The following is a 27,418-nucleotide window of genomic DNA, read 5'->3' as shown; positions in this document are numbered from 1 at the left end:
TTTAAAAGAATACAAGGCTACTCCTGAGTTTGTGTTGTGAGACTGCGAGGAGGATGTTTGAGTTGTGCTTGGGGTCTGCAGACCCTGTGTTTGGGGGCCTGGAGGGACCCTGAGCTCTGGGAAACGGTCTCTTGTTGGGGTAGACTCATTGCTTTCAAGGAGCAATTGGTTTCATTTGCCTCAAGACTTGACGTTTTTTAAAACAATGGGATGAGCTGATCGTTAAGCTCTAAAACGTTAGCTGGATAAATGGGTCTTACAGACATGTTTGTGGCAGTGTGGGATCCAGCTGGTTAGCCAGTCCTCTCCAAAAAACGGGGCTTTTGAGAGCATTTTATTGAAGTGCATGTGCATCGCAGGCCTGCCCACCATGTGTTGACCCCATGGCACGTGCATGCTAGAGAGACCCCCGTCACCAGGAACAGCTGCAACCCGACAGACACCAGAGGAAGAAACAGGAAAACGCTTCCACCACAGGATGCAGGTCTGGAGGACACCTGGTATCCTTAACCTGGCGCTTGGCGAGCTCCTTTGCCACCGTGGTTTTCTCCGGTGCCTGCTGTGGTACGGGGGCCGGCACTCATCTCGCTGCCTGGCCCGTGTCCAGAGGCCGCGGCGCAGGGAGCCGCCCCGGGTGAGTTACTGCGGGAGGAATGTCGCCGGGGGAGCCGAGCGGGCAGGGGAGAGCCCGCTCCCCGCATCACGGTTACGGTTTTGGCAGCTCGGCTTTGACAGAACGACCTCTTCCGCCATGGGAGAACGTGAACTGATCCTCGGTGTGATGCACCTGCCCGGTGCCTCGTCATCCTCCTTGCTGCGATGTCAGTGAGATCCCGGGGGAAGCTTGGTGCAGGACACGGGGTGACCCTGTGACATGGTGGCAGTCACTGTACCGCCACTCTGCTGACATGGCTCCCAGATGTGGAACCAAACGATGGAGTGTCCTCAGCCTTGCTCCTTTGGTGATGGCTCGAAGCCCTTCAGCGCTGTGACAGGGACATTGGTCGCTGGGGGCTGCACCGCTTTGGACGGGTTTGGGTCTGTATGCTGTTTCTGCCTTCCCAGGAGCACACACAGGCCATGGACCCATAAAGCCCTATCTCTCAGAGTATCTCCGAGTTTAAAATCCCAGGAGGGTAACTTGCCTCTCAGGATCAGCCTTTTAAATCAGGCTGGCGGCAGACACCCTGTGATGGCTTGAGAACAAAGACTTCTCCCTCGCAGAGTAAACAACACCCAAACCCAGCTCCTCAAAATATGTGTTCCTCTAAATTTTTAATGCCATTTTCATCCAACTTGCTCATCCTGTTTCAGAAGGGCTGGGCCTCATAATTAAAAGCTCCAGCAATCTTATGTCTGGCAAATGTCATCAATGGCTTCACTGTGCCGTGCTCTGCTTCTCTGAATGGGACCGGTTTGCAGAGGAGCGCCTGGCCAGGGCAACTCTGAGGCCAGGGCCTGGTCCACTTTGGGTCTTTGTGCCAGCTCAGCATGGAGAGAAGCTGTCAGGAAATCAGGGTCACCAGCAGAAATGACAATTTCCATTCAACGCCTGGAAACACCCAAGACAAAGAAGTTATCTGAAGCTTCCAGACTCTTCTTCCTTCTACATTCATCAGAGCAAAGGGCTCTCAGCAGCAGAAGAACCCCAGTGTCTGCTCATCTAATCCAAAAAAAGTTCATGGGCAATTCTATTGTAAACTGGAAAACCGAAACAGAGCTGTCCTGCCCTCTTGAGGGTGCCTACCCAGGTTGGTGCCAGTGAGGACTGACAGCCGTCCTGCTGTCTGTGACCAGGCTGCCAGCCACCAGGCGATCCTCTGAAACGAGCTTAAAATATGTGTTCATTATCACATGTGTACGTTTACCCCATTGCTGGCTGGCAGCAAGCGTTGTCCCTCTCTGCTGACTCGTGTTTTTCATCTGGGTGATGGTCAGGGAGCAAAGGGCTCACCATGTTTTATAACGTATATAAAACATACGGTTTTATAAAACCCAAGGAGGAGGCTGCTTTACTCTGCAGGCTGTCCTGAACTCACGCCGTGCCGTGGGGACAGCAGAAACGTGGCAGTCATCACCTCATTAACACCTTCATCGAAGAACCATTTTTGAGGGCTGTTTTCTGCGCAGATCAGCCCAGGGATCTGGTTTGATGGCGCAGCGTCACAACTGCTTGTAGGGCCGTAGCCGAGGGGGCGGTGATCTGGATCCATGGTGGGTCCAACACCCAGGGCAGGGACACCTTCTGCTGGCTTTGCGTGGCTCCTGAATCTGCACCCTGGGTCATCATGCTGATATTTTGTATTTTGTTTGCAGCGAGCAGCACTGAAGAAAGGTCAAGCGCAGATGCTGCAACCTGAAGTTAACGTGTGAGACCCCATCTGCTGTTCCACCTGCATTCAGGTAAAAACGAATTCCACTTTGAAGTATTTCCTTTAGAAACTGTCAGATATTGTACTTCGTATAAGGCGGGTTAAGTACCAGGAAAAGATGTGGTTTTATTTGTATGCATACAGAAAAGAGTTTTGCTTGGTATGTTTGTCATTAATGGGGCAGATACAGCTTGGTATGTGACAAGTATGCGGTGGGTACATTCCATTATGCCACACAAATCTGGAAGGACAAACGGGCGGGTGTTTGATTCACACAGATTAAGCACAGAAACTTTTGGTCCCTCCGTTTCCTGGCTGCTCCTTAGTGCGCAATTCTGTCACTGTCCCCTTGTCTTCGTGGGTGCCGCTGATCCCCAGATCATTGAGTCCAAGTACGTCCCTGCACCGGACACCCCAGAATTCACACCGGGTCTGAGGGCGTTGTCCAAACGCCCCGTGAATATTGCCAGGCGGAGCTGTAGCCCGGGAGCTGAACGAGGTGCTCTGCACTTCAAACACTTCTTAGATCGCAAACATTATTTATTTGAATAAATAAATACAAAAATAGGAAATTCTGAATATAAAAGCCTGCTTGTACAAAAAGCCCACAAACTCCTCAAGCTTTACACTAATACATATTTTTGATACAGTAAAAAAAACAGGAAACTGCACACAGTTCTTCATTTAAAAAACAAGGCTTGAATGCAGTAATTTTTGCAGAATCATGGAATTCAACACATTTAACGCTGAATAGAAATACACCTGACAACATTCTGTTGGACTTTTAAATAGGCCAGAAGGGTGAGCGATTAGTGAATGTTTCCGTTCATCTGAAGGCCCCCCTATAGAACACTGGAACCCTCACACTCCCGCCTTGGGCCTCTGCCTCCTTAAGCGCCAGCCGTGCAAAACTCAGCTCTCCCACCGGGACAAAGCAGGTACTGCCCTACTAAAGGCAGGGAAATTACCATTGGGCTCTGAGAACGCAAATGAAATTAGAAGCAAAACTGTGCCCTCAAACACACGAGTGTCTGTGGGAGGGCAGAAATGAGCCCGGACTGCACTGGCCTCATTCATTTCTGTGTCGCTTTGGTTGCTGTTGCGCTGTGAAGACTCACGTAACCTCAACAGCACGTAGCCAGATGATGCACTGGCCGCTGTTCTGGGTTGGGAATGAAAATTCAGTCTCGATCCCTGATGAATACCAGAGCATTAAGCGCTTTTGCTGAATCGCCTCTTGCCTTTGCCCAGCAATAAGCTGAGGAGATGGTGTAACGCGGCTGCTGGACAGGATGTTTTAGCCCCCGCTCAGGGAGACCTCTGCCCCTCAGAAGTGTGTGCTTCAAACAGGAGAAAGCTTTACAGCATTTTTATATGCAGAAGAATTATTTTTTTTAAATAGAACCCCACTTTTTTATAGAAGAAATGTCGAAAACGTGTTGAAAACTGCTGGGGTTTAGCTGACAAAAGCAGCAATGGCTGAGGCCTTCAGTACCGACTCAAACCCGTAAGCACAGAGGAGAACAGAGTTTAGGATGACGTCTGCTTTCAGCACGTACGTTTGCCACACCAAGAAATAGACGGAGAAAACCACGCTCCCCGCCGAGCCCGCGAGGCTGAGCCCCAGCGGAGCCTGTTCTTCTGTCAGGTTACCCTTTGAGCCTGGACGGAAACAAAAAGCTGATGTGAGTCTTTGATTTCTCCTGGCAATATCACAAGCCACGTCGAGAATATTCCTGTTCCAAAAAGGCTTTAGTTGTCACAGCTCAGAGCACACTGGAATACCAGCCCCAACTGAGGCTCTATCAGTAAGCGTAAGAACAAACACCAGCAGACAGTCCACTTCTTGCTGACCCAAGTTAATCTAAATAAAAAGCACCCAGTTGATACTCAAAGTCACACCACAGATAATTGGCTCTGAAGCTGCAACCAGTTTGATCGCTCAGCTTCTCAATCAACCACCAAACTTTCCCCCGGGCCCCCCAGCGCCACATGCGGTGTGACAACTACAGTGCACATCTGAGGACGTCTAATCCTGATTTTAAAATCTTACGCAATATGGAATCTTCTTTGTTCCCTGCTCATCTATTCCTATTTCAAGTTACTGTCATAGTGGAGCAGCTGTACTTTTTTCTTTCTCGCATCTCATTTCCAAGCCAGTCTCAGCAGATTTTGCTGTTTGACTACGTTAGATTTGAAACTCGCTGCTTTGTTCATGCAGTGGGCTCCAGGCAAACAGGCGCAGGAGCTTCAGGGCAGCAGGGGAATTCACCCCACAGCAACTCAGCTGACTCAGCAGAGACCCACCTTCCGTAAATGGCTTAGGAATTTTAATAGTAACTTGTTATTTTGAAAAATGACTTTATGAAGTTTTATCAAGCTCTGGAGAGGGGTCAGGAGGCACTTTACACTGTTCTGCCTCAGTGAAATGAAGATGTTGGAACTGATGTGTGCCTTCCAGAGGAGGGGAAGGGAAAGGTGTAGGTGCTGTCCCCATTACACTGCTTGCTGACAACCCAGCTCTTGCTTTCAGTGGCATTATAGATTATATTTCATATGAGAGCAAATTCTGTTTGACCCTCTGGCCAAATATATTGATCAGTCAGTTAAATTTTAATGACAGAAATGAAAAATAATTTCCAACTGTCTGCTGTTCTGCTAAACTGGCAGGTTTTGACACACACTCAATTTCAGAACGATTAATGTTTAGAGATGATACTCCACTGAAAAGGCGCAGTGATAACGTGACATACCGAAGTATAACCGGAGCGCTTCAAGAATGGCCATAATGAAAAGCAGGGCAAGATCACGAGCCAAGAAGTCACCTGGATAACTGAAAACTTGACCTGTCAAATAACACAGAGTAAATAAAGCAGGAAGATAGAGCAGGCATGCTGACAAACCACAGCTGGGTCACAGGCACAGGGCCGGTGTCTGTGTTAGAACATGTGCAACTTACTTTTATAAACAATCATTGCAAGAGTCACCAAGAAGTAAAAGATGTAATAGATGCTATTTACATAAAACAGAATCTGTAGAGGAAGAGACGAGAGCTGATACCTGTTGTTAAGGATTTCTCAGATCCATTTCATCAAATCACCATTTCCCAGTAACCTCAAAACCTGCTGCTGGGCCTTTTTCTACTAAATGCTTCAACTGTGGCCTCCTGGGTCGGGTTCAGAAAGTCACTTGAGATTGCGTGGATCCACTGCCAAGGCACTTCAGAGCTCCACAATCCTTCATACACCCTCCAAACGCCCCCATTCCTATATGGCAGGTAGATCCGCACTGAAGGAATCGTTTTCTCTTGAGGCACAGCAGCATGTGATAATAAAATACCGGAGACGCGTAGGACGTCTTGGGGCTCATCAGCACAGGGAGAAGCTGGAATGTGGCTCCAGAATCCAGAAAGTTTGCCTGTTCGTATGTATCTTTGATAACCAAATGATACCAAATGCCTTTCGTAGCTTTAAATAATACAACATAACTGATATAAGGAAGATCTCAGTGCAGATTTCATTATTTCCACACCTGACTTTCTATACTCAAGATATTCTTTATCCTCCCCTCTCTTCCGTTTTCCAATCCTGAACCTCTCCGAGCAGGGACTTCATCAGGGGGAGATGTAGGGGAACTGCCCAGCCGGTCTCTGGAAGCAGCAGCACCCACACGCTGGCTCTGTTCCACTGCCCAGAGCAGCTCATTTCATTAAAACAGAACCAGGTTTGGGGGTTTTTCCAGTTGGAGGAAGGTGGAGCAAAAAATTACTAGATAGGTTCTAAGCATGGAAATCTCTGAGGCCAAGGGTGTCTCCTCTTTGGAGCCTTCTTAGATCTTGGCAGCAGTGAAGGCAGAGGGAATAAACATGAGAGAAGAGGAACTACTACTAAAAGCTGCTTTTACTACCTCCTGTGGGCTGTGTGTGAGGTGAGGTGAGGTGTGCTGCACGGGGCCCAGCAGCCCACAAATCCCATTTTTAGCCTGGCTTCCTAAGGAAATGAGAGTGACATGACCATAAACACAGGACCGCAGGGTGGCTTCAAGGGCTCTGTGCAAAATCTCAGCTAATGCTGCAAAAAAATCTTCCCCTGGAAGAAATGTTTTACTGGTTTTGCTTCATACGGATGGTGCTGATGATGGAAAACTCTACAGAATTAACACAAAAATAGCATTGTGCAGATTTCTTAGGCAGGAAGATGTGAATGTGTTTCAGCCAGACCTCCTGAAGATTCCCACGTGCAGGGGTGGAAGGTACAAAAGGATACAACTGACGAAGTTCTTTCTTTCCCTGGAGAAGGAAAAAAATCAAAGAGAAGAAAATGAGTCTAAATATTCCCACAAGTGCTGCAGAAACATCCAAACAGCTGATGTTACTAGAGAGGTCAAGCATGCTTGAGAAATTGGTTTTTCTCAGTTCACGGCAAGATTTACTGTTTTCTCAGATCGTGCAGTTCAGGTTCCAAAAATAACTTGTTCAACTACATCAATTCTAAAGTAATTTGGGGGAAACCCCTGTTGTAAAAAGTCACCGAGGAACCCATCTCTTTGAAAACATGAAGAGCAGCAGAGGCAGCACCCAGAACTCGTTCGTCCCATCCCTTCGCAGATGACATCCCTCCCTCCAACTATGCAGGAACACGGGGAACACGCGAGGGAACCGGAATGTGCCACTTGTTTTGAAATGGTGAGAAAGCGTTCCCTGGTTCCTCTAAATAACACCCTTCCCAACCGGTTCCCATCAAAAGCACAGTCATTCTATGCAAAACCTTAAGATTTTCCAAACCAAACGATTCTATGATTCTCTGTTCCAATCACCCACAGAAATCGTACAGAATATTTAAGCTAACCATTGCATTTTACTGTTTTCTTTCTGCAAAATACACACACGGATGAAATTCCCTTGCAACATGATGGCACTGACCTACTAAAGTAGCTCTTAAGTAACTCATTAATATTCTCAGCCTCTTTCAGCCACATGAGGAACTGAAAAGTTCCAGTCGCTGTTCCACGGGGAGCAGAACTGCCTGTGAAAGGCCAGTTCACCCCTCTGCTCAGAAACATCATTATTGTCAAATCAGTGGGACACACTCACCTCCCCATCCTCACCCCTGGGTTTCTGGAGGGCACTGTCCTTATCACCTCATAGTTTTATGCAGTTGGACCCAACTTAATCCCCTCTGACTTTAGGCATTAATTAAAGTACCCAATTTGGGAACCCAGTGGAACTAGGCAGGAATTTTTGGTGATTTGTGCTGTCTGGGATGTGCGGTGCCACCTGGACCAGCTGCATCTCTGAAGGGACTGGAGCTCCCAACAGACTCATCACTTCACATTCTGATGCTTCTCGTTGCAGAATGGGAGTTAAAGCTTTCATTACGTATCTTATTCTGCAGCGACTAATGGTAAAAGATGTGTTTGTATTTATACCCTGGTATAAACCCTCATGTGAAAGTAACGCCTTGTGTCAAGGTGACGTGTCTTGCGCAGCAAGGAGATGTCTCTGTTTTAAGGTGATTTTTGAATGCGAAGTAGGCTGTTGATTTGAAATACCACAAGACATGTGTGGACATGTTAATATTCCAAAGAAGTGTCTGGATTGGAAACTTTTTCTGTATAACCAAACACTGATCTGTACTGGTGTGTGTAGCCTTATTAACACTGGGCAGCTACGCTGCCGTGATGCCAGTGGTATAGCTCGAGTAATACGATTTTACTGTGCAGGTAAATCCCTAATGGCAGCTCTCCAGCTTTAAACTTTTTATTTTAAAAAATGATTTTCCACAAGAGGGCACTGACGACCTTCCTGCATCTGTCCCGCGGGGCGGGTTGAGAGCTGCTAGTATTTCCAACGTGCTGCCTCCCCGAGTGACGGGGGCCGTGTCACACGGGTGAATCATTTAGACCCCACACCAGGCTTCTACACGAAACCTGCAGCTCCGTAGTCCTTACTATGCCAGCTGAATATATCATTTCAGGTATAAGAGCAGGCTGCTCTTCCCAACACCCCGAGATTGTCTCACCAAGAGGATTAATGAACTTGCAGCTGGGGGGTTTTAATTGGAAAGAGAGCGTTCTGTACAGGAAAAATATGACAAAAGTCTGACCAGTTCTCCAGGCTGCTGCTGGGTTCAGAACGGCTGTGAGTGATGCTGTGCACCTGCAGGTAGAACACAGCCCATTTTCTAAAAAACTGCTTTGTTTTTTGAATGCCCCAGCTCTGTGGAAAGCACAGAGCGGCTGTAGATGATGTGACCCCTGCACCTCATTGCGCCAGCGTGTTTTTAGGACTCGGGCAAACGCTGATTGTTCAAGCCAAAGTTTTCAAAAGCAGCTTTGTCCACCTAGGGTTGAATTTATATTTTTTAGGGAAACCTCTGACCTCTTTGCAAGTGGAAATTAACCAGTTTGACCCCGCTAATGAGTGGGAAGGACTTTTTTTTTTCTCTGAGTCCCGGTGGTTCATAATTTGAAGCAAAAACTTGAATTTTGAAGGGGTGTCACTCGGCCTCAGGAAAGCGGTTTGCCTGCAGGTTAAGGCGCTCGTCAGCCCGCACAAACGCTTCCTCACGCCGACACAAGGCCCGCAGCCGCCAGGATCTACCTCAGCGTGTCGCGGCTGTCGCGATGCGGCTGTCGGGCCGGGCCCATCTCGGCCCCCGCGTCGCTTGCGTCGTGTCCCCCCGCCTGGCGCGGCGAGAGGTGTCCTCTGCCACGGTGGGGAGCACCGCCCCGCCGCGACACGGGGAAGGAGCTGCCGGTATCGATGGCAACGCGCCGCTCACCTCGCCTCACGACCGCCATCTTGGCGCCCCGCCCCCGCCGGTCCTCCAGCGTCCCGGCAGGCCGTGCGCCGCGACCGTTGCTCTCCCCGCCCCCTCTCTGCCTTCGGGTGCGATCGGAACGCTCGGCCCGGTTCGGCCGCTTTCGGGCGGATTCGGGCACTGCCCGTTCGGGCGTCTCCGTTCGGGTCGGCGAAGGGGAATTCGGGCGCGATCGGAGAGGACTCGGCACCGCTCGGCTTTTCTCGCGTCCGCCTCACCCGCCTTCGGGCGCGATCGGAAAGGACTCGGGCGAGCTCGGGATTCTTCGACCCTCTGGGCCGGACCGCTCGGGGACTCGGCCCTGTTCGGGCGGGCTCGGGTTCCCCACCCGATCTGTCAGGTACCGCTTCGGGCCGCGCTTCTACGGACTCGGCCGGGCTCGGCTGCGTCCTGCCCTGGGATTGGCCAGCCGGCAGGAAACGCGGGCCCCGCTCGTCGGGAACCATCGATCGCCTTCGGCCCAGGCCTGGGAAGACTCGGGACACTTCGGGCACCATCGGAAGCGGTTCGGAAGCGCTCGATTCAGCCCAGGGAACACGTTCGGAAGCGCTCGGGCGAGCTCGGCGCCGCTCGGCAGCCCGCCGAAAAGCGCCCGAGTGACCCCGGAGGACCGGTCCCCCCCACCTCGCGGCCCCGTCCGCCCCCCCCCAAGCGGGACTCGGCGGCGTTCCGGGGGGGAGTGGCGGGCGTTGGGCCCGCTCGGACGGGCTCGGCTACCCCCGCCCGCCGCACGCCTCGGATGGAGGACGCCGACTCGGCGGCGAAGCAGCTGGGCTTAGCGGAGGCGGCGGCAGTGGCGGCCGCAGTGGCGGCTGCGGCAGGACCCGAGCAGCAGCCGCCTCAAACGGCGGCCTCGGAGTCGGAGCCGGACCCCGACCCCGAGGAGGAGGAAGAGGAGGAGGAGGCGGCGGCGGCGCAGGTGACGGCGGTGACGGTGATGGCGGCAGATGCCGAGCACATGGAGATGGGAGCCGAACCCCTGCCGAGCGCCGACGAGGCCGCCGCCGCCTTCGCAGGTCAGGGCGGGCGGAGCGCGCATGCGCGGCCGCCTCAGCCCCGCCGGCATCCCCCGAACCCCCGGCTCGCACGGGCCCAGCGCCGCGCACACAGCGGCCGCTTCACCTCAGGAGAGGGCAGGTCCCAGCTGGCGCTCTCGGAAAATTACACCCCTGGTACACGACATGTCGGTTTCCCCCCTGTAAAATAAGCAAGAGCCGGCTTTGTGCGTTTAAAATTCCTTTGGCCCTTTGTCCCGTTAACAAAGTGCCCTGAAACGTGCAGAACTGTGAAGGCGAGTCCTGATAGCAGGGACTTTCAGAGCCCTTCATGCCTAGATGGGTGTCTCCATGGGAGCCCCAGTGCTGGTTTTCCCCTCTTGCCCCCCATGAGGCACTGAAAACCTTCTGATTTCAGCCAGACAGCCAAATATCTGTATATCACAGAAAGACTGGGCTGTAAGTTCAGGCAGTTTTTAACCAGGCCAAGAGTACAGGGAATGGCACCCTAGAAATTAATACATAGCAGAGGAGGAGGCAGTCATTCTCTTTATCTTGGTGTTTGCCAGTCACCCCGCTTTTAATAAAAAGCATCACAATTTGGGGGTTTTTAGCACAGATGCAGTATTCATTGTTCCTGTAGTTCATCATGTGCTGATAACTACTGTTGTGGTCTCAAGGAGGTTAAAGCATGTTCAGCCCAAAGCTTAGTAAAGATCAGAATGGTTGTGCTGATAATAAGTGTCTCATGAAAAATAAAGCTAATTTTGAATAGGAAGGAAGAAGGAAATAGAAGTCTATAGTTAGCTGTTTATCAGGCTCCCTGGGTGCAGCAAAAAATTAACGTCGTGTCTGGTTTGCATTTCAGAAGTCACCACAGTGACAGTGGCCAACGTTGGTGCCTCCGCAGACAATGTTTTCACTACATCTGTGGCAAATGCAGCTTCCATTTCAGGACACGTGCTGGTGAGTCCGTCCTTTCATTGCAGGGCCTTAGCAAAGAGTAAATGAGGATTTGCAATCACACTGTAGTAAGGTCAAAGATACATTTTCATTGCAGTATACAGGTTTTAAGCCACAAACCCATCATCTGGGGGACATACATTCTTTTGTAGATCACTTAGAGATTTTTTTTTCTATCTTTCCACCCCCATATACTCATTCTGTAATGGAATTGATGGCCTGGAACGTGTAACCTTTGAATTTGGTTGACCGAAACCTCAAAAACTGACCTAATAACTGCCAGACTGATTGGTGGTTTGGGGTACGTTTGAGAGGGTTTGGGGGAGTACTGAAATACATTGGTATTTTAACGCTGTCACTTTAAACTCTTTATTTCCTCTACAGTCTGGGAGGACGGCCCTACAAATCGGGGACAGCTTGAACACTGAGAAAGCCACGCTCATCGTGGTTCACACGGATGGCAGCATTGTAGAAACCACTGGGCTGAAGGGGCCGTCGGCGCCTCTCACCCCAGGTAAGGGGCAGTCCCGGAGGGTTCGCTTTTTCTCCACTTTGTGTTTGTAGGATTAAAAAACTTTATGTGCATAATAATGTGCAGTTGCCTTACAAGGATTATTTGTCACCTCTTCACACAGTACTTGTATTTCTTGGGAATAGAGGAATACTGAGATGGCTTTTTTTTTTGTCTCCTGTCAGAAATATATTTCATTTTCTTACTCTTTCCCCTAACCCTTGCAAATAAGCTTCTTGAAGAATCTTGCCCTGTTGCAGGGCTGTTGGATGCCTTTCTACACCAATCTCACCCCCAAAGGCAGATGGATCACATTAATATGGATAATAAAAATACAAGTCTCCTAGTTCTGCATGTGGGTTCTTTTGAAATGATTCTTGAATCTAGTTTTATCTCCATTCGGGCTGTTTGCCGATATTTGAGTGTTGCAGCAGCTGATGTCGTTACTGTGGTTTTTGCTCATGGCTGCTTGGCAGTTCCCTTCATGCCCACAGGATGTCATGGCAAACCTTGAGTGCCCCAAACCCCTCACAGGGTCAGCTGCTTAGAGCATCCTTCCTAAGATGCCTTTTGCTTTATTTTGAGTCGTTTTCAGAAGGTTCAAGATGCAGTTTTTGTGGTAGAGGTTACCGAGAGCATTGCGGAGCAGCCAGTGTGCTTTTTGGTCACTGCCACCTTTCTTTTCTGTTTTTTCAAAGGACCGCAATCTCCTCCTACCCCTTTAACATCCGTCCAAGAGAAAACTGGAACCAAGTACAACTGGGACCCATCTGTGTATGAGAACGAGCTCCCGGTGAGGTGCCGGAACATCAGTGGCATTCTGTATAAAAACAGACTCGGCTCAGGTAACAACGGCCTCGGGTGAGGAGGCATGACAGCTACTTGTGTGCTTTTGATCAGGCTACTTTAAGGGCCAATCGTGAAGGAAAAAAGACAGTTTCCTAGCCAGCCCAGTCCCTTTGGATATTATCGTTCTCTTCCATTTTGCTCTTTCTTCAGAGGCTTTTAAAATTTTTCTTAAATCTGTGAAGATACGGGCTGCTGTGCAGTGAGTCTCCCCAGTAATAGGCTGACTCCTCTGACGTTCTTTTCCTCGGTAGAGTCGTGTTTCTGCAGCGCTCCAAAGGATCCCTGCTGGAACGGAAAATAGAGAGCTTGTCTCCTAATGGGACTCCGGAGCGGCCTTGGCCCCTCCTCGTCTCTTTTGTCCCTGCGGGAAGCTGAGGAGGCAGCAGGAGCAGTTGTGTCAGCAGGGCTGACTGCGCAGCGCTCGCCTCGTGGGCACAGTTTGCTTCACGACCAGAAGGATTAGAAATTTAAGTGCAAATTAAGGAAGGGCTTTAAATTCATGGTGTTTATCCAAGAAAGACTCATCTTTCTTGTGGCTGAGTAATTTTTTCTAGCCTTTTGATGCACTGGTGAGGCCCAAAGTTGGCGCTCGCTAAGCAAGCACAGTCATTGTCTCAGGTGAGATAATAAATGGGCACAGTTGTCCTGGAGTGATGAGAAGTAGCAGAAGGGCCTGTGGGGTGATTGCTGCAGATTAACTGCTGTTGTGTCCAGCAATTTCAGTATTTGCTTCTTTAGGAAAGTGGCAAAACAATTCTTAACCTTTACTAACAATTTATTTCTTCTGTTTCATTTCAGGAGGCCGCGGTAGGTGCATTAAGCAAGGGGACAACTGGTACAGCCCCACGGAGTTTGAAGCGATGGCGGGACGGGCCAGCAGCAAGGACTGGAAGAGGAGCATCCGCTACGCCGGGCGGCCCCTGCAGTGCCTTATTCACGTAAGGTTAAGTTTGCTTCCTCCATTCTGCTGGCAGAGGCAGAGGTGTGGGGCTGCACAGAAACAACGTTTTGATTTGGTTGAGAATCAGTGGTGTGGGAGGAATTTTTCTAGATGGTTTTCAAATAGCACAATACAAGTCTTGCTCGTGCTTGAGAAGGGGTTACGGTTTCTGCAGGATCACGTGCAGCCTTGGGCTGGGTCGCACAAGTTGAGAAGTGAGCTCTGACCCATGAGACCGTAACTTAGTACCCTGATCTGCTCCATTCTGTTTGTCTGGCAAATACATTCTTCACTTGCACCATACGCTGAGTGTTTTTTGGGGTTCTTTATTTCCCGCAGTGTCCAGGAGTCTCCTGGAGAACTGGACATTGCCATTAGGTTGACAGTTGGTTTATGCTTGGGCAGAAACTTGATAAAGTCTCAAATTCTCATTTCCTTGCCTTTTGACTTGAAAATTGTTGTTCTTCCTTCACTCTCCTGTCTGCTCACCGCATCCCCACGGTGGAGCGGAGCTGCTCTCTGGGATTGCGCAGGGTCCATAGGAGGAAGCTGGTACATCTTTCTGGGAGCTGTCTGAATCTCTTAGCAGAAAAAAACCCTAAAAAAGCACTAAATCGTGTAGTGTTTGGGTGACTCTAACGCTGAACTGGTAATTGTCTAATTTCAGGATGGGATTTTAAATCCTCACGCTGCCTCTTGTACATGTGCTGCTTGCTGCGACGACATGACTCTGGTGAGTTGTGGGTGTTATATCCATTGGTTTAAAACCAATTGATCAATGGAGCTGCCTCAGCCACTGCTGAGCAGGCTGTGAGGGTCCTGGACACGCTGAGCAGGGCTGTGGGTACAGCTTTTTCTGTGCTTCATAAAGAAAGGAGGTGAGGAGCTGCTCACGCTGTTGCGGAACAGCCTCAGTAAAACTGGGTGATGGTTATTGCTTTCTCGTCTATTTTTTCTTCTCTAAATCATGTATTTACATAAACTGCCTTTTGGGGGTGTCAAAGCTATATGTGATTTTTGATTCAAATTTTTTGAGCTGTCAGAAATGATTTATAAGGCAGTAATGTAATATGCTATGTTGGATCATATTTTCATATTAAACTGCTTGGGTTTGTTGGTTGGTTTGGAGTTTGGTTTCTTGTTTGTTTCAGAGCTGAGGTTAAAGTCCTGAAAGCAGAAGTCTTGAGCTTTACTTGACCAGGTGTTCTGCCTTTCTTTTCTGCTGTGAACTGCATGATTTGCTTGTTTCTTACACCTGAAACTAATGAATTGCTTCCTGCCTTCCCCTCACTCTAGGTCTGGGAAGATGAGAGTAAACTCGAAGTCTCCAAAGAGCTGCCTCAGCTAACGCCTTTGCTGTTTCCTTTTCTCCCTAGAGCGGCCCTGTACGACTCTTTGTGCCATATAAAAGGCGGAAAAAAGAAAATGAAATGCCTGCGGCTCCAGTGAAGAAGGACTGCCCCAAGAACATCACTCTGCTTCCTGCCACAGCTGCCACTACATGTAGGTTCCTTTCTCCCGGGGAAAGTCGCTGCTCTTTTTTGACGAAGAATTGCCCCAGTAGATAAGTTCTGTCCCTCAGTGGCCCCTCAGAACTAACCAGCTGAGAAAAGGGGCTGTTCTCTGCCACTTCTTTTTCATTGGACACTTTTATCAGCTCGGTGTCTTTAGGTAATTGCATTTCCTATTTTGTAGAAACTAGCACAGTGTTGCCACATCTGGGCTGCAAGTCAGGTAGGAAAAAAATGCAACTCTAGACCTCAGGAGGTTCCTTTTTAAGCATCTTAAGATCATTTTGCAGTGAGCAGTAGGTTTCCTATTTTGAGCTCTGGGTTGTTTTCCCCTTTGGGCTGCTCGCTCAACTGGGCAGCAGGGGGAGCTGGGGGGTCCTGCCCTTGAGCACGAGTGGTGTCACGGGGGTTTGTCGCAGGTGGCAATTGAGACATTTCCTCCTGTTGAAATGAGGTTGATGGCAATGCTGGCCCTTCTCTGCTCTGCCCAAAATCCCCGTGCCATCCCCTGCACTTAACTTTTGTCTTTTGGAAGCTGGCGGGGGCTGTGGAATAAGCTTTGTGCTATTTATTGAAATTCATACAAAGTAGGTTCTGTGCAGCTGCAATGAAATCCAGAGCCTGCAAGTTGTTTATGGAAGAGGCAGAAGGTGACGCTTTCATCTGCGAATTCCTCTCTAACATTCAAGACACGCTTTGTTACGTACTGGTTTTGATTGTCAAACCATCTGTGTGAGAACAGAAATTAATTTGCAAGCTCATCCAGCTCACAGGTTCGCAGTCACATCCCTGTGTCCCTCCTGCTCCCCTCACGCTGGCCTCATCTGGATGGTAACATTGCCAAGTGAAATGGGAAGAAGCAACAGAAATCCAAAAAAGAACAGCCGGAAGTGTGATGTGATTAGATTAGATTAGATTAGATTAGATTAGATTAGATTAGATGCGACAGCAGGGAAAGAAATACCCGAGGATTCTGTCGAGTTGTTTGGGTTCCCCCTGAGAGGCTGAACGGGTGTTGGTTCGTTAGCGCGAGGGGCGGGGAGGCCGCACGCGTGCTCGCTGGCGTAGGCAGAGGACTCTGCGTGTCCCGGGAGCAGCTGCATGTTTCACCAGGCAAAAATCTGTTTCCTCAATGTATTGAATTGAATTACTGTTTGTGAAAAGATCCTTCTGGCTGAGCGGCGTGGCGCAGAATCTGCCTGTTACCAGTAGTCGTGCCAGACTAATTAATCCTGTTTAAAAAGGCTTTTAAACATTTTGGAGCCACTCCAGTATATTTATCCAAAAGGATTTTGTGATTTGTTCCTCGCATTGCCCAGGCCTGTTAAATCACTGTGTAGACAGACAGCTAAAACTGTCCAGCTCACCAAACTCTCATAGAATTAGCTGTAATCCACAGGTTTAAATGTTTTAATTTAAGTAGCAAGAACCACTCTTGCTAAAGTTGTAATAAATTAGGATCAGCCACAAACTGATGGGTTTTGTGGCCCTGCTGGATCTTTCCAGTTTTGGATCATATAATAATGAAAAAACTGCTGTGAGTGAACGTCCTGGCCTCCCGCCCCCAGAGGCTGAGCAGAGCAACGCCTGCAGAAGCCAAACGGGGCTTTTATTCCCACTTCCAGTTGTACCGGTCACAGGTGTGATCCAAACTGGGGTAGCACTGATCTGTGAGTTCCCCGAGGGGGTGACTCGGAGCAGGGAAATGAAGAGCTGAACAGCCAAGGCCTCTGCACTGAGTGTTAATTACCAAAGTCCTTCTAATATTTCCAGTCACCGTGAGTCCCTCTGGACAGATCACTACCTCCGGTGCCCTGACCTTCGACCGCGCGTCCACAGTGGAAGCCACAGCGATTATCTCGGAAAGTCCGTCCCAGGGAGACGTTTTCACTGGAGCCGCTGGTAAGAGTTCAGGTGTTTGCCAGATAGCCCTGAGAAGGAGAAAAAAGGGTTTGGGTGGCCCTTGCTAGGGGAAGCAGCGTTCTGAATGCTGCACAAAGGATTTGTTTCTCAAGAGTCAACAGAGGGACTCTGCGTAACCGCCGTCCTTCCCCTGAAATGATTGCAGCAGCGTGAAATCTCAGCAGTTGCACAAAGGAAGTTAAAAGTTTTGTATGGATGTTCCAGCTGCTGATATACACCTCTGCTGAGTTCTAGGGGGTTTGTCCTAAAATACTACCAAAAACCCCCAAAAATAGCTGAGTGCTCAAACTGAGTGAAAAATGCTGAATAAATGCTGAAAAACGTCAGAATAAATCAAACAAAATCTAAATGCCTGACAAACATTTCAGTTGTTTCTGTTAGCCAGATACACGGGGTTGTAGGAAGCGCGTGCCAGCTGTGACAGGATGGTTGTGATGCTGTTGTTGTTGTGCAGTTCAGGACACCAACGTGCAGCAGCCCTGCCGGGTCAGTCACCCTGAGCCCCACTACCCCAGTTACCAGGACAACTGCCAGATCTCCCCGTTTCCTGAAGCTGCGCTGCCAACGGCTCACCCCAAAATCGGTACGTTTTATCTCCACGGTGTGAGGGACAGCAGTGCTTCCATTTACTCTCATCTTTCTCAGCAAAGCGAAAGACTGAGGCAGGAAAATAAACTTGGCTGTTTGGCTTATAAGTTTTGCGGTTATTAAGGTTCGGACAAGCAGATTTTCCACTCTGTGGAGAGTTTCTCACTCTGTTTTAGAGAACTTGGAGTTGTTGGTTTCTGCCAGAGGAGCTGTTATGATCCTGCTGCCTAAAGCAGCCTGCAGTTCCCCTGCCTGTCCGCAGGCTTTCGCTTCAAGGCTTTTCTCACCACTTGGGCACTGTGGTGAAATATTTATTTAGCGTTTGATCCGAGGAGACCTTTAAATTTATCTCACAGAAGCTTTTCTAAACATTCCCCATCTCTTTATGAATCCCCTGATACCTTAATGACCTTCCATTTGTCGAGCTGACGGACACATTAAGTGAACTACAGTGCTGTTTGAGCGTTGCCTGGACTGATAGAAACTGGGAGTGTTGAAGAAGCTGGAATTGCAGACTGGGAGTGTTGTTTTTTATGTGCTTCTGTCGAGCCTGGACCAGAGGTGGAGCAGGGGACAGTCTGCACTGCCTGCCGGCTGGGTTTGGCAATTTACAGGCCTTTTACTTCTCTAATTTCTGTGACTCTGTGAAGTGACTCTGGTCCTGATCTCACTGACACAAGGAGCTGTACAACGAGCAGGTTTCCATCCCTGTTTCTGTTCTCAGGCATCTGGAAAAGATCCTGTGAACATGTTCTGTTCCTTTGTGCAGTCTGAAGGCTTTTTTAAAGCCCGTGCTCTCCCCGCTGTGTGACCTGTTGTTTACCCATTTGGAGCAGCACCGTTCAATTCCTGCCCTGTCCAGAATGAAACCTGGCTGGTGGTTTTAGCTCTTAGTCAGTTCTTGATGTTACTAATTAAACATTGATTATTTTTTTTTCACCAGTGAATACTGATATACCAATGGCAAAATGAGGAATCGGAAGTAATTCCTCTCAGATAACTTATCAAATGCCATGCTGGGATAAATACTGTGCTGGAAATGTAGCAGTGGGAAAGGGTCTTCTGCAAACAGCTCCTGATAAGAGACCATTTATCTCTTCCTCATATCTGAGTGCAAATAGTTCTACCCCAGTCATGTGCAAGCGGATTGAAATTACTATTTTAATTAAGGGCCACTGAGGGTAGAATGTCCGGTTACCTGCAGGGTGAACTTGCAGTGCTGTCTGTCAGCAAAGGGACCTGCAACATGGTGGGTTTGGGACTCACTGTCTGCACATCTGTCCTGGGTTCCTTCAGTGTTTGCTGCTTGCCTGCAAAACTGCCAAATGTGACCCAAAAAGGGTTCAGTGGTTGATCCACTTCAATGAGTTGCTGTGTGGGAAGACACTGAGTGTTCAGGGCAGTATTGGAAGAAGCCTCGTGTGTGTCTGCGGGTGCTTCACTGAGGAGCGGGTTTGCTCCAGTCTTGGGCCAGGGGTATGGTTAAGATCAGAATTTGGGAAGCGCAGGGGAGTGTGGGGTGGATCGGTGCCTATGTTTTGTAGCGTTGCAACCTGAGGATTGATGTCTGTGTAGTGACATTAGAATGTTGCAGAAAACTTGATGTTTTGGGTCACTGAATAACTTATTTAAACCTCACTTAGGGATAGTTAAAGGGAACGTTAGGTGGAAGTTGTGATGAGAATGGCAGAGGAGTCCCTGGGAATGCTGCGCTCTCTGCTTAGTTGTGCTTCTCCCCGTGCTGGGAGGTGTGCATTCCTTCCCAGATGAACCGTAGGATTCCGAGTACGTGTTCACAGGAGGTACGTCTCTTTGGCAAAAACGTAGCCAGACTGGAAACTTTTGCAGACCATATTTTTTAAAAAAGGCAACCAAGCGACACAACAACAAAACTCCCCACTTCATGGAAATGAATGCCCTCATTCTCTGTATTTTCCTTTTCTTCCTTCCCGTTCAGTGCTAACCTCGCTCCCTGCCCTGGCGGTGCCCCCCACCACCCCCACCAAAGCCATCTCGCCCTCGGTGGTGAATGGGCTGGAGGTGACGGAGCAGCGCAGCTGGCTGTACCTGGAGGAGATGGTCAACTCCTTGCTCAGCACCGCCCAGCAGCTGAAGACGCTCATCGAGCAGGCCAAGCAGGCCAGCTCCTCCTTCCGCGAGGCGGCCGTCACACAAGCCAAAATCCAAGCTGATGTGGAGAGGAAAGAGGTAATTACGCCAGAGGAGGGTGGGTTGACTCAGCCATGGGCATCATTTTGGCTGAGGGATGAACAGCGGTACCTTGCTGGTTCTCACTGGCTTAGAAATGGTTTGTTGATGTCTTGAGGGCAGTATTACCAAGAGAAATCTGAGTTATTTGTATCTTGGGGAAAGGAACAGAGTGCTCTGGGACTGCAGGAGCAGTGGGCAGGAGGCCGGTGATCCAGACATTGAGCGTCCCGAGTCCTGAGCTCTCGTCGGCCATCCCTCCATCTCAGAGACGTGGACGCTGAGTCCTGGGCTGGGGAAGCCGGTGGGCGTTGTGCTGTGCGGCAGCTGCTCTCGGCCTGTGGTGTGAGCAGGGCTGGCGGAGGCTTTCAGTGGCCCCAAGAGGCAGAGGGACATAAAGAACAGCAAGATGTTTGATCAACACGCTTACTTGTGGTATTGTTTTAATAGCCAAATACCAATTCTGAAGCTTGTGGCTGCATGCTGGCTGCTGGAACTGTCCGGGCGAGATTGCAAGTAGCTATTTCTGAATACCAGTGAATTCCGTATTTGACAAAACCTCCAGGTTTCTGGAGGGCTGGCACTGGAAGTAATTGCAATAAATGCCAAATAATGGGCTGCCTGCTTTCGTGTTGGCCAAAGGCACTGTCCAGATGTGATGGATGTTCCCCTGATTCGTAACACAGGTCTGTTTCCCACCCTGAGTGCGCGTGTGGCCAAACCGCTGCTTCTGACAGTGAAGTGAGATGAGAGGGAGGACGAGGTTCTTCCCCCATTGGCTGCTGTTGGTTTTTGCTGGGCCAGTTTAATACAAAGGAAACAGGGGCTTTATGTCTGTTTTGTGAATTTCTGTGCAGCAGGATGTTCCCAGGTATTTAGAAGTGGAGGATTGTGACATTGTATCAGAGCTACAGAGCAAAGGCACAACAGATTAACTGGTAATGGAGCTGTAGACTCAGCTCTTCCCGGAAGGTGACTTAGGACAGAGCAGGATTAAAGAAATCTGCTGGGAACGGGCTGCTTCAGCTTCCCATCGGCAAACACCAAATAGAAGTTACATTCACGTTACTTAGGAGTCTTGGGGAACGACATGCTGAAAGAAAACCAAACCGTAGACCCCCCCAGCTCAGTGTTCATATTGACATCTACAATGCGTTATGCTTATTACAAAAATAAAAATATAAAAATATTTGTAAGCTTTTTCTGAAATGCAGCATTTTGCCTGGGATGAAATACAACTGCTCTGTCAGGACTTCAGGAGAAAGTTCTCCACCCTCATTATCCATTACCCTGTGACGGAGTGCATCCGGCCTTCGCTGCATCGGGGTCTTGGTTTTGCTGCAGTTTTTGATGTAGGGAAAAGCATTTTGGAAGAGAGGGAGTGGGGCAGCAGAGGCTCCGCATCTCCTGCAAGAGATATTTGATCGTTTGCAGGACTGGCCCAAAGGAGTGGATTAATGTAATTTTTTTGAGTGTGCATTAAGCCATGGTTTATAGCAGATAAACTTTTGGAGGGGGGGAATACATGAACTGCCCAAATTCTGTGCCAGGAGACGTTGCTGGAAGACTGAAGATATTCAGGCAACGTGTTCAACAGCTTTTCTGTATAAATTAAGAAGAATCAGTGTTGAAATCTGACCAGTGTTTTAATGGAAATAGCTCTGTTCTTGTAATGCAGCGATGCATTCGGAGCCCGGCCCATTGGAAACAAGGTGGAAGATTAAATCAGCTAACAGCTGGGCCAACCGAATTCATTTTTAGAAAGATTAAACCAATTCAGAGCTAGAGAGTATGAAATTAACCTAAAAAGGGCCAGGTGTTTAAGAAATGTAGCTCTAGTCAGCAAATAATGGCTCATGTCCCTCAAAGCAGCAGGGAGAACAGTTGGGAACTGGAGGTTATTGGTTTTCTGGAGCGATCTGGACGTGTCTGGCCCGATCCCCTCTGTCCTCACGTCCTGCCGGCCCAGGCTGCAGCACCAGCCGCCCAGTCCCGGCTTCCGCGGCCGCTGCTCACTGCCGTTAACATCATTTTCTTCCCGAGACACAGCAGGTTTGATTCTTAGGTACACACCTTGAGCTGGCCGGTGTATTCCCTGCCTTATAGCTTGAGCACGATTTGGTTTTCCAAAGGGTAATTTTGGCATTTCCCTTCCCGTGGCGCACACTTTGCCTGCGCAGTGCCGGGAGCGCTGGGGATGCCAGCAGGGGTCCTGTTCTGCTGATTAGCCCGGTCTTGCCTATTTGTCAAATAACGGCAGAACCCTATCACAGCAAGAGGTTTCCTGGCCACCTCCTCCGTCTCCCTATTAATTTGAATTGGTGTCATGGTAATATGAAGGTTTTGAAGGTTGTGATTTCACAGGAGAATAAATACTGCGATGTCAGGTCATAGAGACACTTGTAAATTAAGCCTTTAATCTCCTTATATGTGGGGTCATAGTCACTCCTGGATAAACCTGCTTTGCCTGAAGGTGGGGGCTTGGGGCTTTTCTTACTTTTTAACTGGTCCAAATACATTTACATGAGGGTTAGCAGGTAGTCAAACTGGGATCGGTTCTCAAGTCCTTTGGTTTAGGACTCCTGTCCCCCAGCAGCACCCGCTTGGACCTGAACTGGTTCAGAGTAAACATGCGACACACCCAAAGTGTCCTTTGAAATCCCCCCAGAGGACATTCAAAACCTCTTCAAGAACCCTTTTGTGCTTTAATTAGAAAGAGGAATAATGGGGATGGTCGATGCTGTTTCTGAAGTCTTGAGTGTGTTAATTTTGTCTGTCTGTCTGTTGTTGGTTTGGTTTTGTATTTTGTGTGGGCTGGTGTTTCTTTTTTTTCCTGTGGCTCTGAAATGATTTTTTTTTTCCTAGCAGCAATATCAGAACCAGTTATTTCAACAAACAGAAGATGTGGATGGGAAAACGGAAATCATCATCAAGGTAAGCTGGGGATGCCTTGTATTTCATGAAGAGTCTTTTGGTCTTTGTTTTACTCCATTTAAAGATGCGGAGTTTTTGATTGTTGCTGCAGAAGTCAGTGTTGTGGATCTGGCCTTGTCTTCTGGCCACGACCACAGCTCTTACCGCGCTGTTGGAGCAGAGTGCGTCCCCCAGGTCCTCCTGATCCTTTTTCATCGTGTGGCCAGGTTAATCCACCTCCGTCCCCTGGGGGCTGCAGCCGTCACCCCCTGTCACCAGCTGCCACAGGGACGAAACTTCTTCCTTTTTGTCCTGGTTTTTAAAACTGCAGGATCTGCTCTGGCTTTGGGGACGGGAGTATGAGTTAAGTTAGTTCAGGACCCAGGCTTCAAGGCCTGCAGCTGTATGTGGTGTTCAACGGTCCTCCTAGGAGCTCCAGCTACAACTGCACGCACTGTGTGCTTTCAACATTTTCCAAAACTGTGCAGGTTATGAAAAGCCTCAATCAGGTATCCCCTTGGGACAGGCTTTGCCAGGAACTTTTTTGGTGGCTCTACACCAGGAATACAAATATAGTTCAGTCACACCAACCATTAATTGTAGGGACACTGGTGAGACGTGAGCAGAGGGTGTTAATCAGGGCGCTCTTAGATTGGTTGCGCTCAAAGAGAGAAGGAGCTGGTGGAACTGAAGACGCCGGTGACACTTTCACAGCCGAGAAACGCGTCCTGTCAGGGCCTCGCGCCGCTGCTCCAACGTGCTAATGATTTGTCAGTAATTTAATGAGCTGGAAACAGAGTGCTCTGTGAAGTGCTGATTTTTGTGATAGTTCAATGATATTTCCACCTAAATATACAGGTTATGTTAGTTGATGTCAATGATACAAGATTAAAGCGATAGACAGAAAAACATCCTTTAAAAGCAAGGTGTGATGTATCCTCTCTTGCCTTACTCCAAGGTTCAAGTCCTTGCTCCTGTTGTACCCTTCTTAATTGTACTCCTGCCCTCTGTCTCCCTCTTGGACACGGTTTATGGAGTTGTGCTGACTGCAGAGGGACCGGCCTGCTCAGCCTGGGGGAACTGATCCCTCTTTCCTCTCAAAAACCAACCAAATGTGCCTTTAAAACTTTCAATTAGAGATAAACTCCGAGCTTGGGTCTCGCTGGCCTGTGCGCAGCCTGCACGGTGCAGTTTGAACACGCCAGCCCTGCAGTAACCTGGTGTCTCTGGGGTGCTGTGGGCAGATTTTCGTGACCACTCAGTGTCTCAGCCATGGTTTTGAGGGGCTTGTTGCCCATCAGAAAGGGAAACTAAGGTACGTTTCATTTTCTGTGGTGTTGTTCTCTCTGACGTGGTCGCTTTGCTGTCCATTTTCACAGCAGTCTTGTGTGAACTGCGGCCGTGAGGCAACGAACGAGTGCACAGGATGCCATAAAGTCAACTACTGCTCCACGTTCTGCCAGCGCAAGGTATGAGCTTGTTTGTGGGTTGCAGATTCAGTTGTGGGGAGAGGGCTGGGGCTGCGTGACCTGAGGAGAGCCAGACGGCTCTGCCTGCTGGGCCTCAGCACGGCCAGAGGAACGGGCAGCGGAACTCGCTGCGTGGTGCAGGCAGCCGGAGCACGTTTGCTTGTGCAACTGCAGCTTTCCAAGGGCTCTTTCCCCTCACGGCCTTCCCGTCTGCTCTTCCCCCGCAGGACTGGAAGGACCACCAGCACATCTGCGGCCAGTCGGCTGCGGTGACGGTGCAAGCTGACGAGGTGCACGTTGCGGACAGCGTCATAGAGAAAGTCACCGTCTGAGCACAGCTACCTCTTCAGCCGTTCACCAACAGCGTGGGGCGGCCGGCTGGATCGGCAACCCGGTGTGAACGGTCTGTCTGTTACAAACCACACTCTTCGCACTAGCAAACTCATTTTTGAAAGAGTTTTTTTGATACTGTGACAGCATTTGCCTACTCCCGATCCTCTTCCAAAACTTTGAATAGCACAGAGATTGTGAAAACCTCATCTGGAAGAAACAAGCCCCTCCTAAGTGTGGCCTGGCAGCTGGGAGCCACCCTCGGCTTCAGCGTTTCCAGACTGGAACCTCCACCATGTGGATTACAGCGCCCTCATCATCTCTCTTGAGATGGATCTAAAGCAGGTGATGCAAAGAGATTTGCCAGTGTTTCCTTTTTCCTGTGCCTCCCTACCTCTTGTTTGAAAAAGGAAATGAACCTTCCTTTGGTTTATTTAATTGCCTTGGTGAAGTCAGTGCAAGTTCTTATTTTGCCATCAGAAGGACTTTTTTGGTTTTTTTCCCTGTGTTCCCTCTTTTCTGGGCAAATTTGGAACACACTGGGGCTCCTGCATTTGAATAGAAGTGAAAAATAACATGTTGTTAAATAAAATGCGGTGAAAGCGTGAGCGTGCCCAGCGGTGCCGTTTGATTCCCACAGCAGCGCTTTAATGTGCTAATAAATGCAGGAAGTGGCTGCCGGGAGTGGGTGCAGCTACAGCGCAGCTGTGCTTACACGCGTGTGTCGTTCCGGGGCTGGTTACACGCGTGTGTCGTTCCGGGGCTGGTTACACGCGCGTGTCGTTCCGGGGCTGGTTACACGTGCGTGTCGTTCCGGGGCTGGTTACACGCGTGTGTTGCTATAGCTGCGGTTACATATGTGTGTTGTTCCAGTTGTGGTTACACACACTTGTTGATCAAACCCAAAGTAAGAGAACATTAGCAGAACTGTCCTGTCATTGCCATTTAGTAGCTACTAATTAAAGAGGTGGTAAGCATTAGGAAGTTACTTGCTTCATTCACTGCAAGAAAATTATTTAATTATGAATGTTCTTCTTTAATAATGTAGGCTAATTGATGTCTTTACTGGTGTTTGAGGATGAGTGCCTCAGTAGGTTAACGTCTCGGTGGACATGCACACCTCTCCACTGGGGTTTTTCGCCTTGGCTGTAACAGCAGTGAGGGCTGACTTGTCCTGTCTGGTTATTGACTCTGGTTTCACGTTGGTGGGTGAGGATTATCGTTCAGATCACACTCCACGAGGAGTCACCTCTGAATCACAGTGACCCAACCCAGCATCATAAATGGTGTCAAAAGGAGAAAATGCTATCCAGAGTTGCAGGAAAGTGATAATAGAGGAAAACACGGTGAGTATACTGAAGTCTTATACTGGGGGTTTCTGACAAGTCCGTTCCCTTCTCTGTGAATCTGAAAGGTCTCGTTACATGATGCTCCCTGTGTTAGCGGAGATGGAAGCTGGTTCATCGTCTCTTGCGGCCGCACGCTGAGATCTCTTGAGAAGTGCCCGTTGTTGGGGTTGCAGCAGCAGCTGCTGAGGGACAGCAGTTGGGACCTTTCCAGACCAGTGGGTAGCAGGTGATGGGTGCTGCTCTCTGGCTCTTCAGTGGAAAAGTAACAGCTGCATGAGGAGCTGAGCTGAGCTGAGCCACCAGGGACTCGAGCTTTGCCAGGTCTCTGCTTCAGGGGTGATTGGGCAGCAACTTACACACAGAGTCCTCCCCTGTCATTAAACAGTTTGTGTATAGTGAGCCTTGGTTACTGTCTGAATATTGGCTTTAATGCACCTTTTAAGGGGAAAAAAAAAAAATCAGAAGAGGGGTAACTTTCCTAAATTACAGAAAGGTACTTATGACCCCCCTGTAATTAAAGGCCTCAGGGAGCTTCCCATCAGAGCCCCAGTGTCTGGGGCAGCTGCGCCCCAACACAGCAGCAAACTACAGAACTGAAAAATGGACAATATAATCACTGTGGCAATCTGGTATGGTTATTTGTTGGCGATAAATTGTTTGACCAATTGTTATTCTTAGTCAAGGAAAAGCTTAAGACCTCCCTGCAGTACTTCTTTGTTTGTTTGTTTCTAAGCAAACAACTCACTCCTTAGAAAGCAACAGCCCCATACAAAGATCATTACTCAGACAATTGCTGTTTTGTGCAATAATCATTTTCTTCCCTACAGCATTTGCTGCTCCCTCAGCTGCCCTTGGTGTCGTTGCACTCAGGTTTACAAGACGATATAAAGGATTTTTTTGTGCAGCCTGAAAGTGGCTCCTGGCAGGAATCATATGGCTTGGTAAGGAATTCTGGAGAACGAGCAATCGCACTGTTGTGCCTTTAAACAGGCAAATCTGCAATTACTCCTAGACAGCCGTGTGCACCCTTACAAGGATGTTGCGCCTCTCATCCTCGGCAGCCGAGCGTGTTCTGTGCCCCTGCAGCCTGAGTGCGACCTGTCACCGTTCCCAAGCAGGGAGAACATAATTAGCGAGGCAGGAGCGCTGGTTTGTGAGCTGGTAATGAGCGAGGCGCCTGCCAGCCCTCATCAGCCAGCGTCGCCGCGTGCGGAAGGGACGAGCGATACCGACCTTTACAAAGGGCTGGGAACCAGCGTCCTTCAGCTGCCGTCGCCGCTCCTGCCGTCCTCCCAACAAAGACAGGAGACCTTAGGCAGAAATAGATCTTTAATGAACTATACAAAAAAGAGCCTGTTGTTCCTTCTCCCCAGCCGTGCTGGTGGGCTCAGCAGAAGAGGTGCAAGACCTTGCGGAAGAAGTTCCTGAACTCGGTGTTGAAAACGGTATAAATGATGGGGTTGAGAGCACTGTTGACGTAACCCAGCCAAGTGACAGTGCTGGTGACTTGAGTGGGAATGGTGCAGGACTTGCAGAGAGCCCTGGTAATGTGGACCACAAAGAAAGGTGTCCAGCAGAAGAGGAAAGCACCTGCCAGAGGGACAGGAAAGAGAAAGTGATGTGAATGTTAAAAAGGCTTAAATTTAACAAGAAGTGCAGCCTGGGCCAAACATGAA

General features: G+C 49.2%; 4 protein-coding genes across 7 annotated transcripts in view; 2 read left to right on the top strand and 2 right to left on the bottom strand.

The window, feature by feature from the left end:
- The window catches only part of GATD1 (glutamine amidotransferase class 1 domain containing 1), an 80,839-nt gene extending 69,703 nt beyond the window's left edge, over positions 1-11,136 (top strand). The window contains exons 10-11 of the mRNA XM_065839009.2: positions 2,317-2,403; positions 11,057-11,136. The gene's annotated coding sequence lies outside the window, so the exon portion shown is untranslated. The remainder of the gene's footprint in view (positions 1-2,316; positions 2,404-11,056) is intronic.
- On the bottom strand, positions 2,892-10,190 carry TMEM80 (transmembrane protein 80). 2 transcript variants are annotated; one of them, XM_065839052.2, is made up of 5 exons: positions 9,155-10,190; positions 6,638-6,660; positions 5,332-5,425; positions 5,126-5,218; positions 2,892-4,034 (listed from the first exon to the last, which is right to left on the bottom strand). In XM_065839052.2, the coding sequence occupies exons 1-5, from the start codon at positions 9,171-9,173 to the stop codon at positions 3,829-3,831; spliced, it is 435 nt and encodes a 144-aa protein (XP_065695124.1). In that variant the 5' UTR covers positions 9,174-10,190; the 3' UTR covers positions 2,892-3,828. The 2 variants fall into 2 exon arrangements, with proteins under 2 accessions (XP_065695124.1, XP_071664813.1); XM_071808712.1 differs by lacking the exon at positions 9,155-10,190 and adding an exon at positions 7,294-7,451 and having other exon boundaries at positions 6,638-6,650.
- Positions 9,229-25,001, top strand: DEAF1 (DEAF1 transcription factor). Of its 2 annotated transcripts, none has more exons than XM_065838956.2 (13): positions 9,229-10,209; positions 11,057-11,154; positions 11,536-11,665; positions 12,361-12,507; positions 13,310-13,449; positions 14,119-14,184; positions 14,828-14,954; positions 16,736-16,864; positions 17,340-17,468; positions 19,431-19,681; positions 22,550-22,615; positions 23,974-24,063; positions 24,291-25,001. In XM_065838956.2, exons 1-13 carry the CDS (start codon positions 9,933-9,935, stop codon positions 24,393-24,395), a joined length of 1,755 nt encoding a protein of 584 aa, XP_065695028.1. In that variant the 5' UTR covers positions 9,229-9,932; the 3' UTR covers positions 24,396-25,001. The 2 variants fall into 2 exon arrangements, with proteins under 2 accessions (XP_065695028.1, XP_065695027.1); XM_065838955.2 differs by having other exon boundaries at positions 22,547-22,615.
- Positions 22,077-27,418, bottom strand: part of DRD4 (dopamine receptor D4) — a 15,288-nt gene continuing 9,946 nt past the window's right edge. The window contains exons 4-5 of one of the 2 annotated variants that reach the window (XR_011739221.1): positions 26,976-27,332; positions 22,077-26,177 (exon numbers count right to left, since the gene is read on the bottom strand). Coding sequence is in view for 1 of the 2 variants with exons in the window: in XM_065838980.2 (XP_065695052.1) it covers positions 27,130-27,332 (203 nt within the window). In the remaining variant the exon portion in view is untranslated. Of the gene's footprint in view, positions 27,333-27,418 lie in introns of both variants that reach the window. The other variant, XM_065838980.2, reaches the window with a different exon arrangement.

The sequence above is a fragment of the Patagioenas fasciata genome, chromosome 5 (genome assembly GCF_037038585.1).
Source record: "Patagioenas fasciata isolate bPatFas1 chromosome 5, bPatFas1.hap1, whole genome shotgun sequence".
In the NCBI taxonomy this organism is placed as follows: Eukaryota; Metazoa; Chordata; class Aves; order Columbiformes; family Columbidae; genus Patagioenas; species Patagioenas fasciata.
The sequence above is the reverse complement of the archived record's forward strand: the minus strand, read 5'-3'. Positions and strand labels throughout refer to the sequence as shown.

What these genes read in the sequence shown, in the direction of transcription:
- TMEM80 (XM_071808712.1), bottom strand. Translation starts at nt 7,436, where the DNA reads ATGATGTTTCTGAGCAGAGGGGTGAACTGGCCTTTCACAGGCAGTTCT. An exon ending in TGCAATGATTGTTTATAAAA is followed by an intron (nt 5,219 to 5,331) that starts GTAAGTTGCACA and finishes GTTATTTGACAG; the next exon opens with GTCAAGTTTTCAGTTATCCA. An exon ending in AGCGCTCCGGTTATACTTCG is followed by an intron (nt 4,035 to 5,125) that starts GTATGTCACGTT and finishes GTTTCCGTCCAG; the next exon opens with GCTCAAAGGGTAACCTGACA.
- DEAF1 (XM_065838955.2), top strand. Translation starts at nt 9,933, where the DNA reads ATGGAGGACGCCGACTCGGCGGCGAAGCAGCTGGGCTTAGCGGAGGCG. An exon ending in GTCGGCGCCTCTCACCCCAG is followed by an intron (nt 11,666 to 12,360) that starts GTAAGGGGCAGT and finishes GTTTTTTCAAAG; the next exon opens with GACCGCAATCTCCTCCTACC. An exon ending in CCACGTTCTGCCAGCGCAAG is followed by an intron (nt 24,064 to 24,290) that starts GTATGAGCTTGT and finishes CTTCCCCCGCAG; the next exon opens with GACTGGAAGGACCACCAGCA.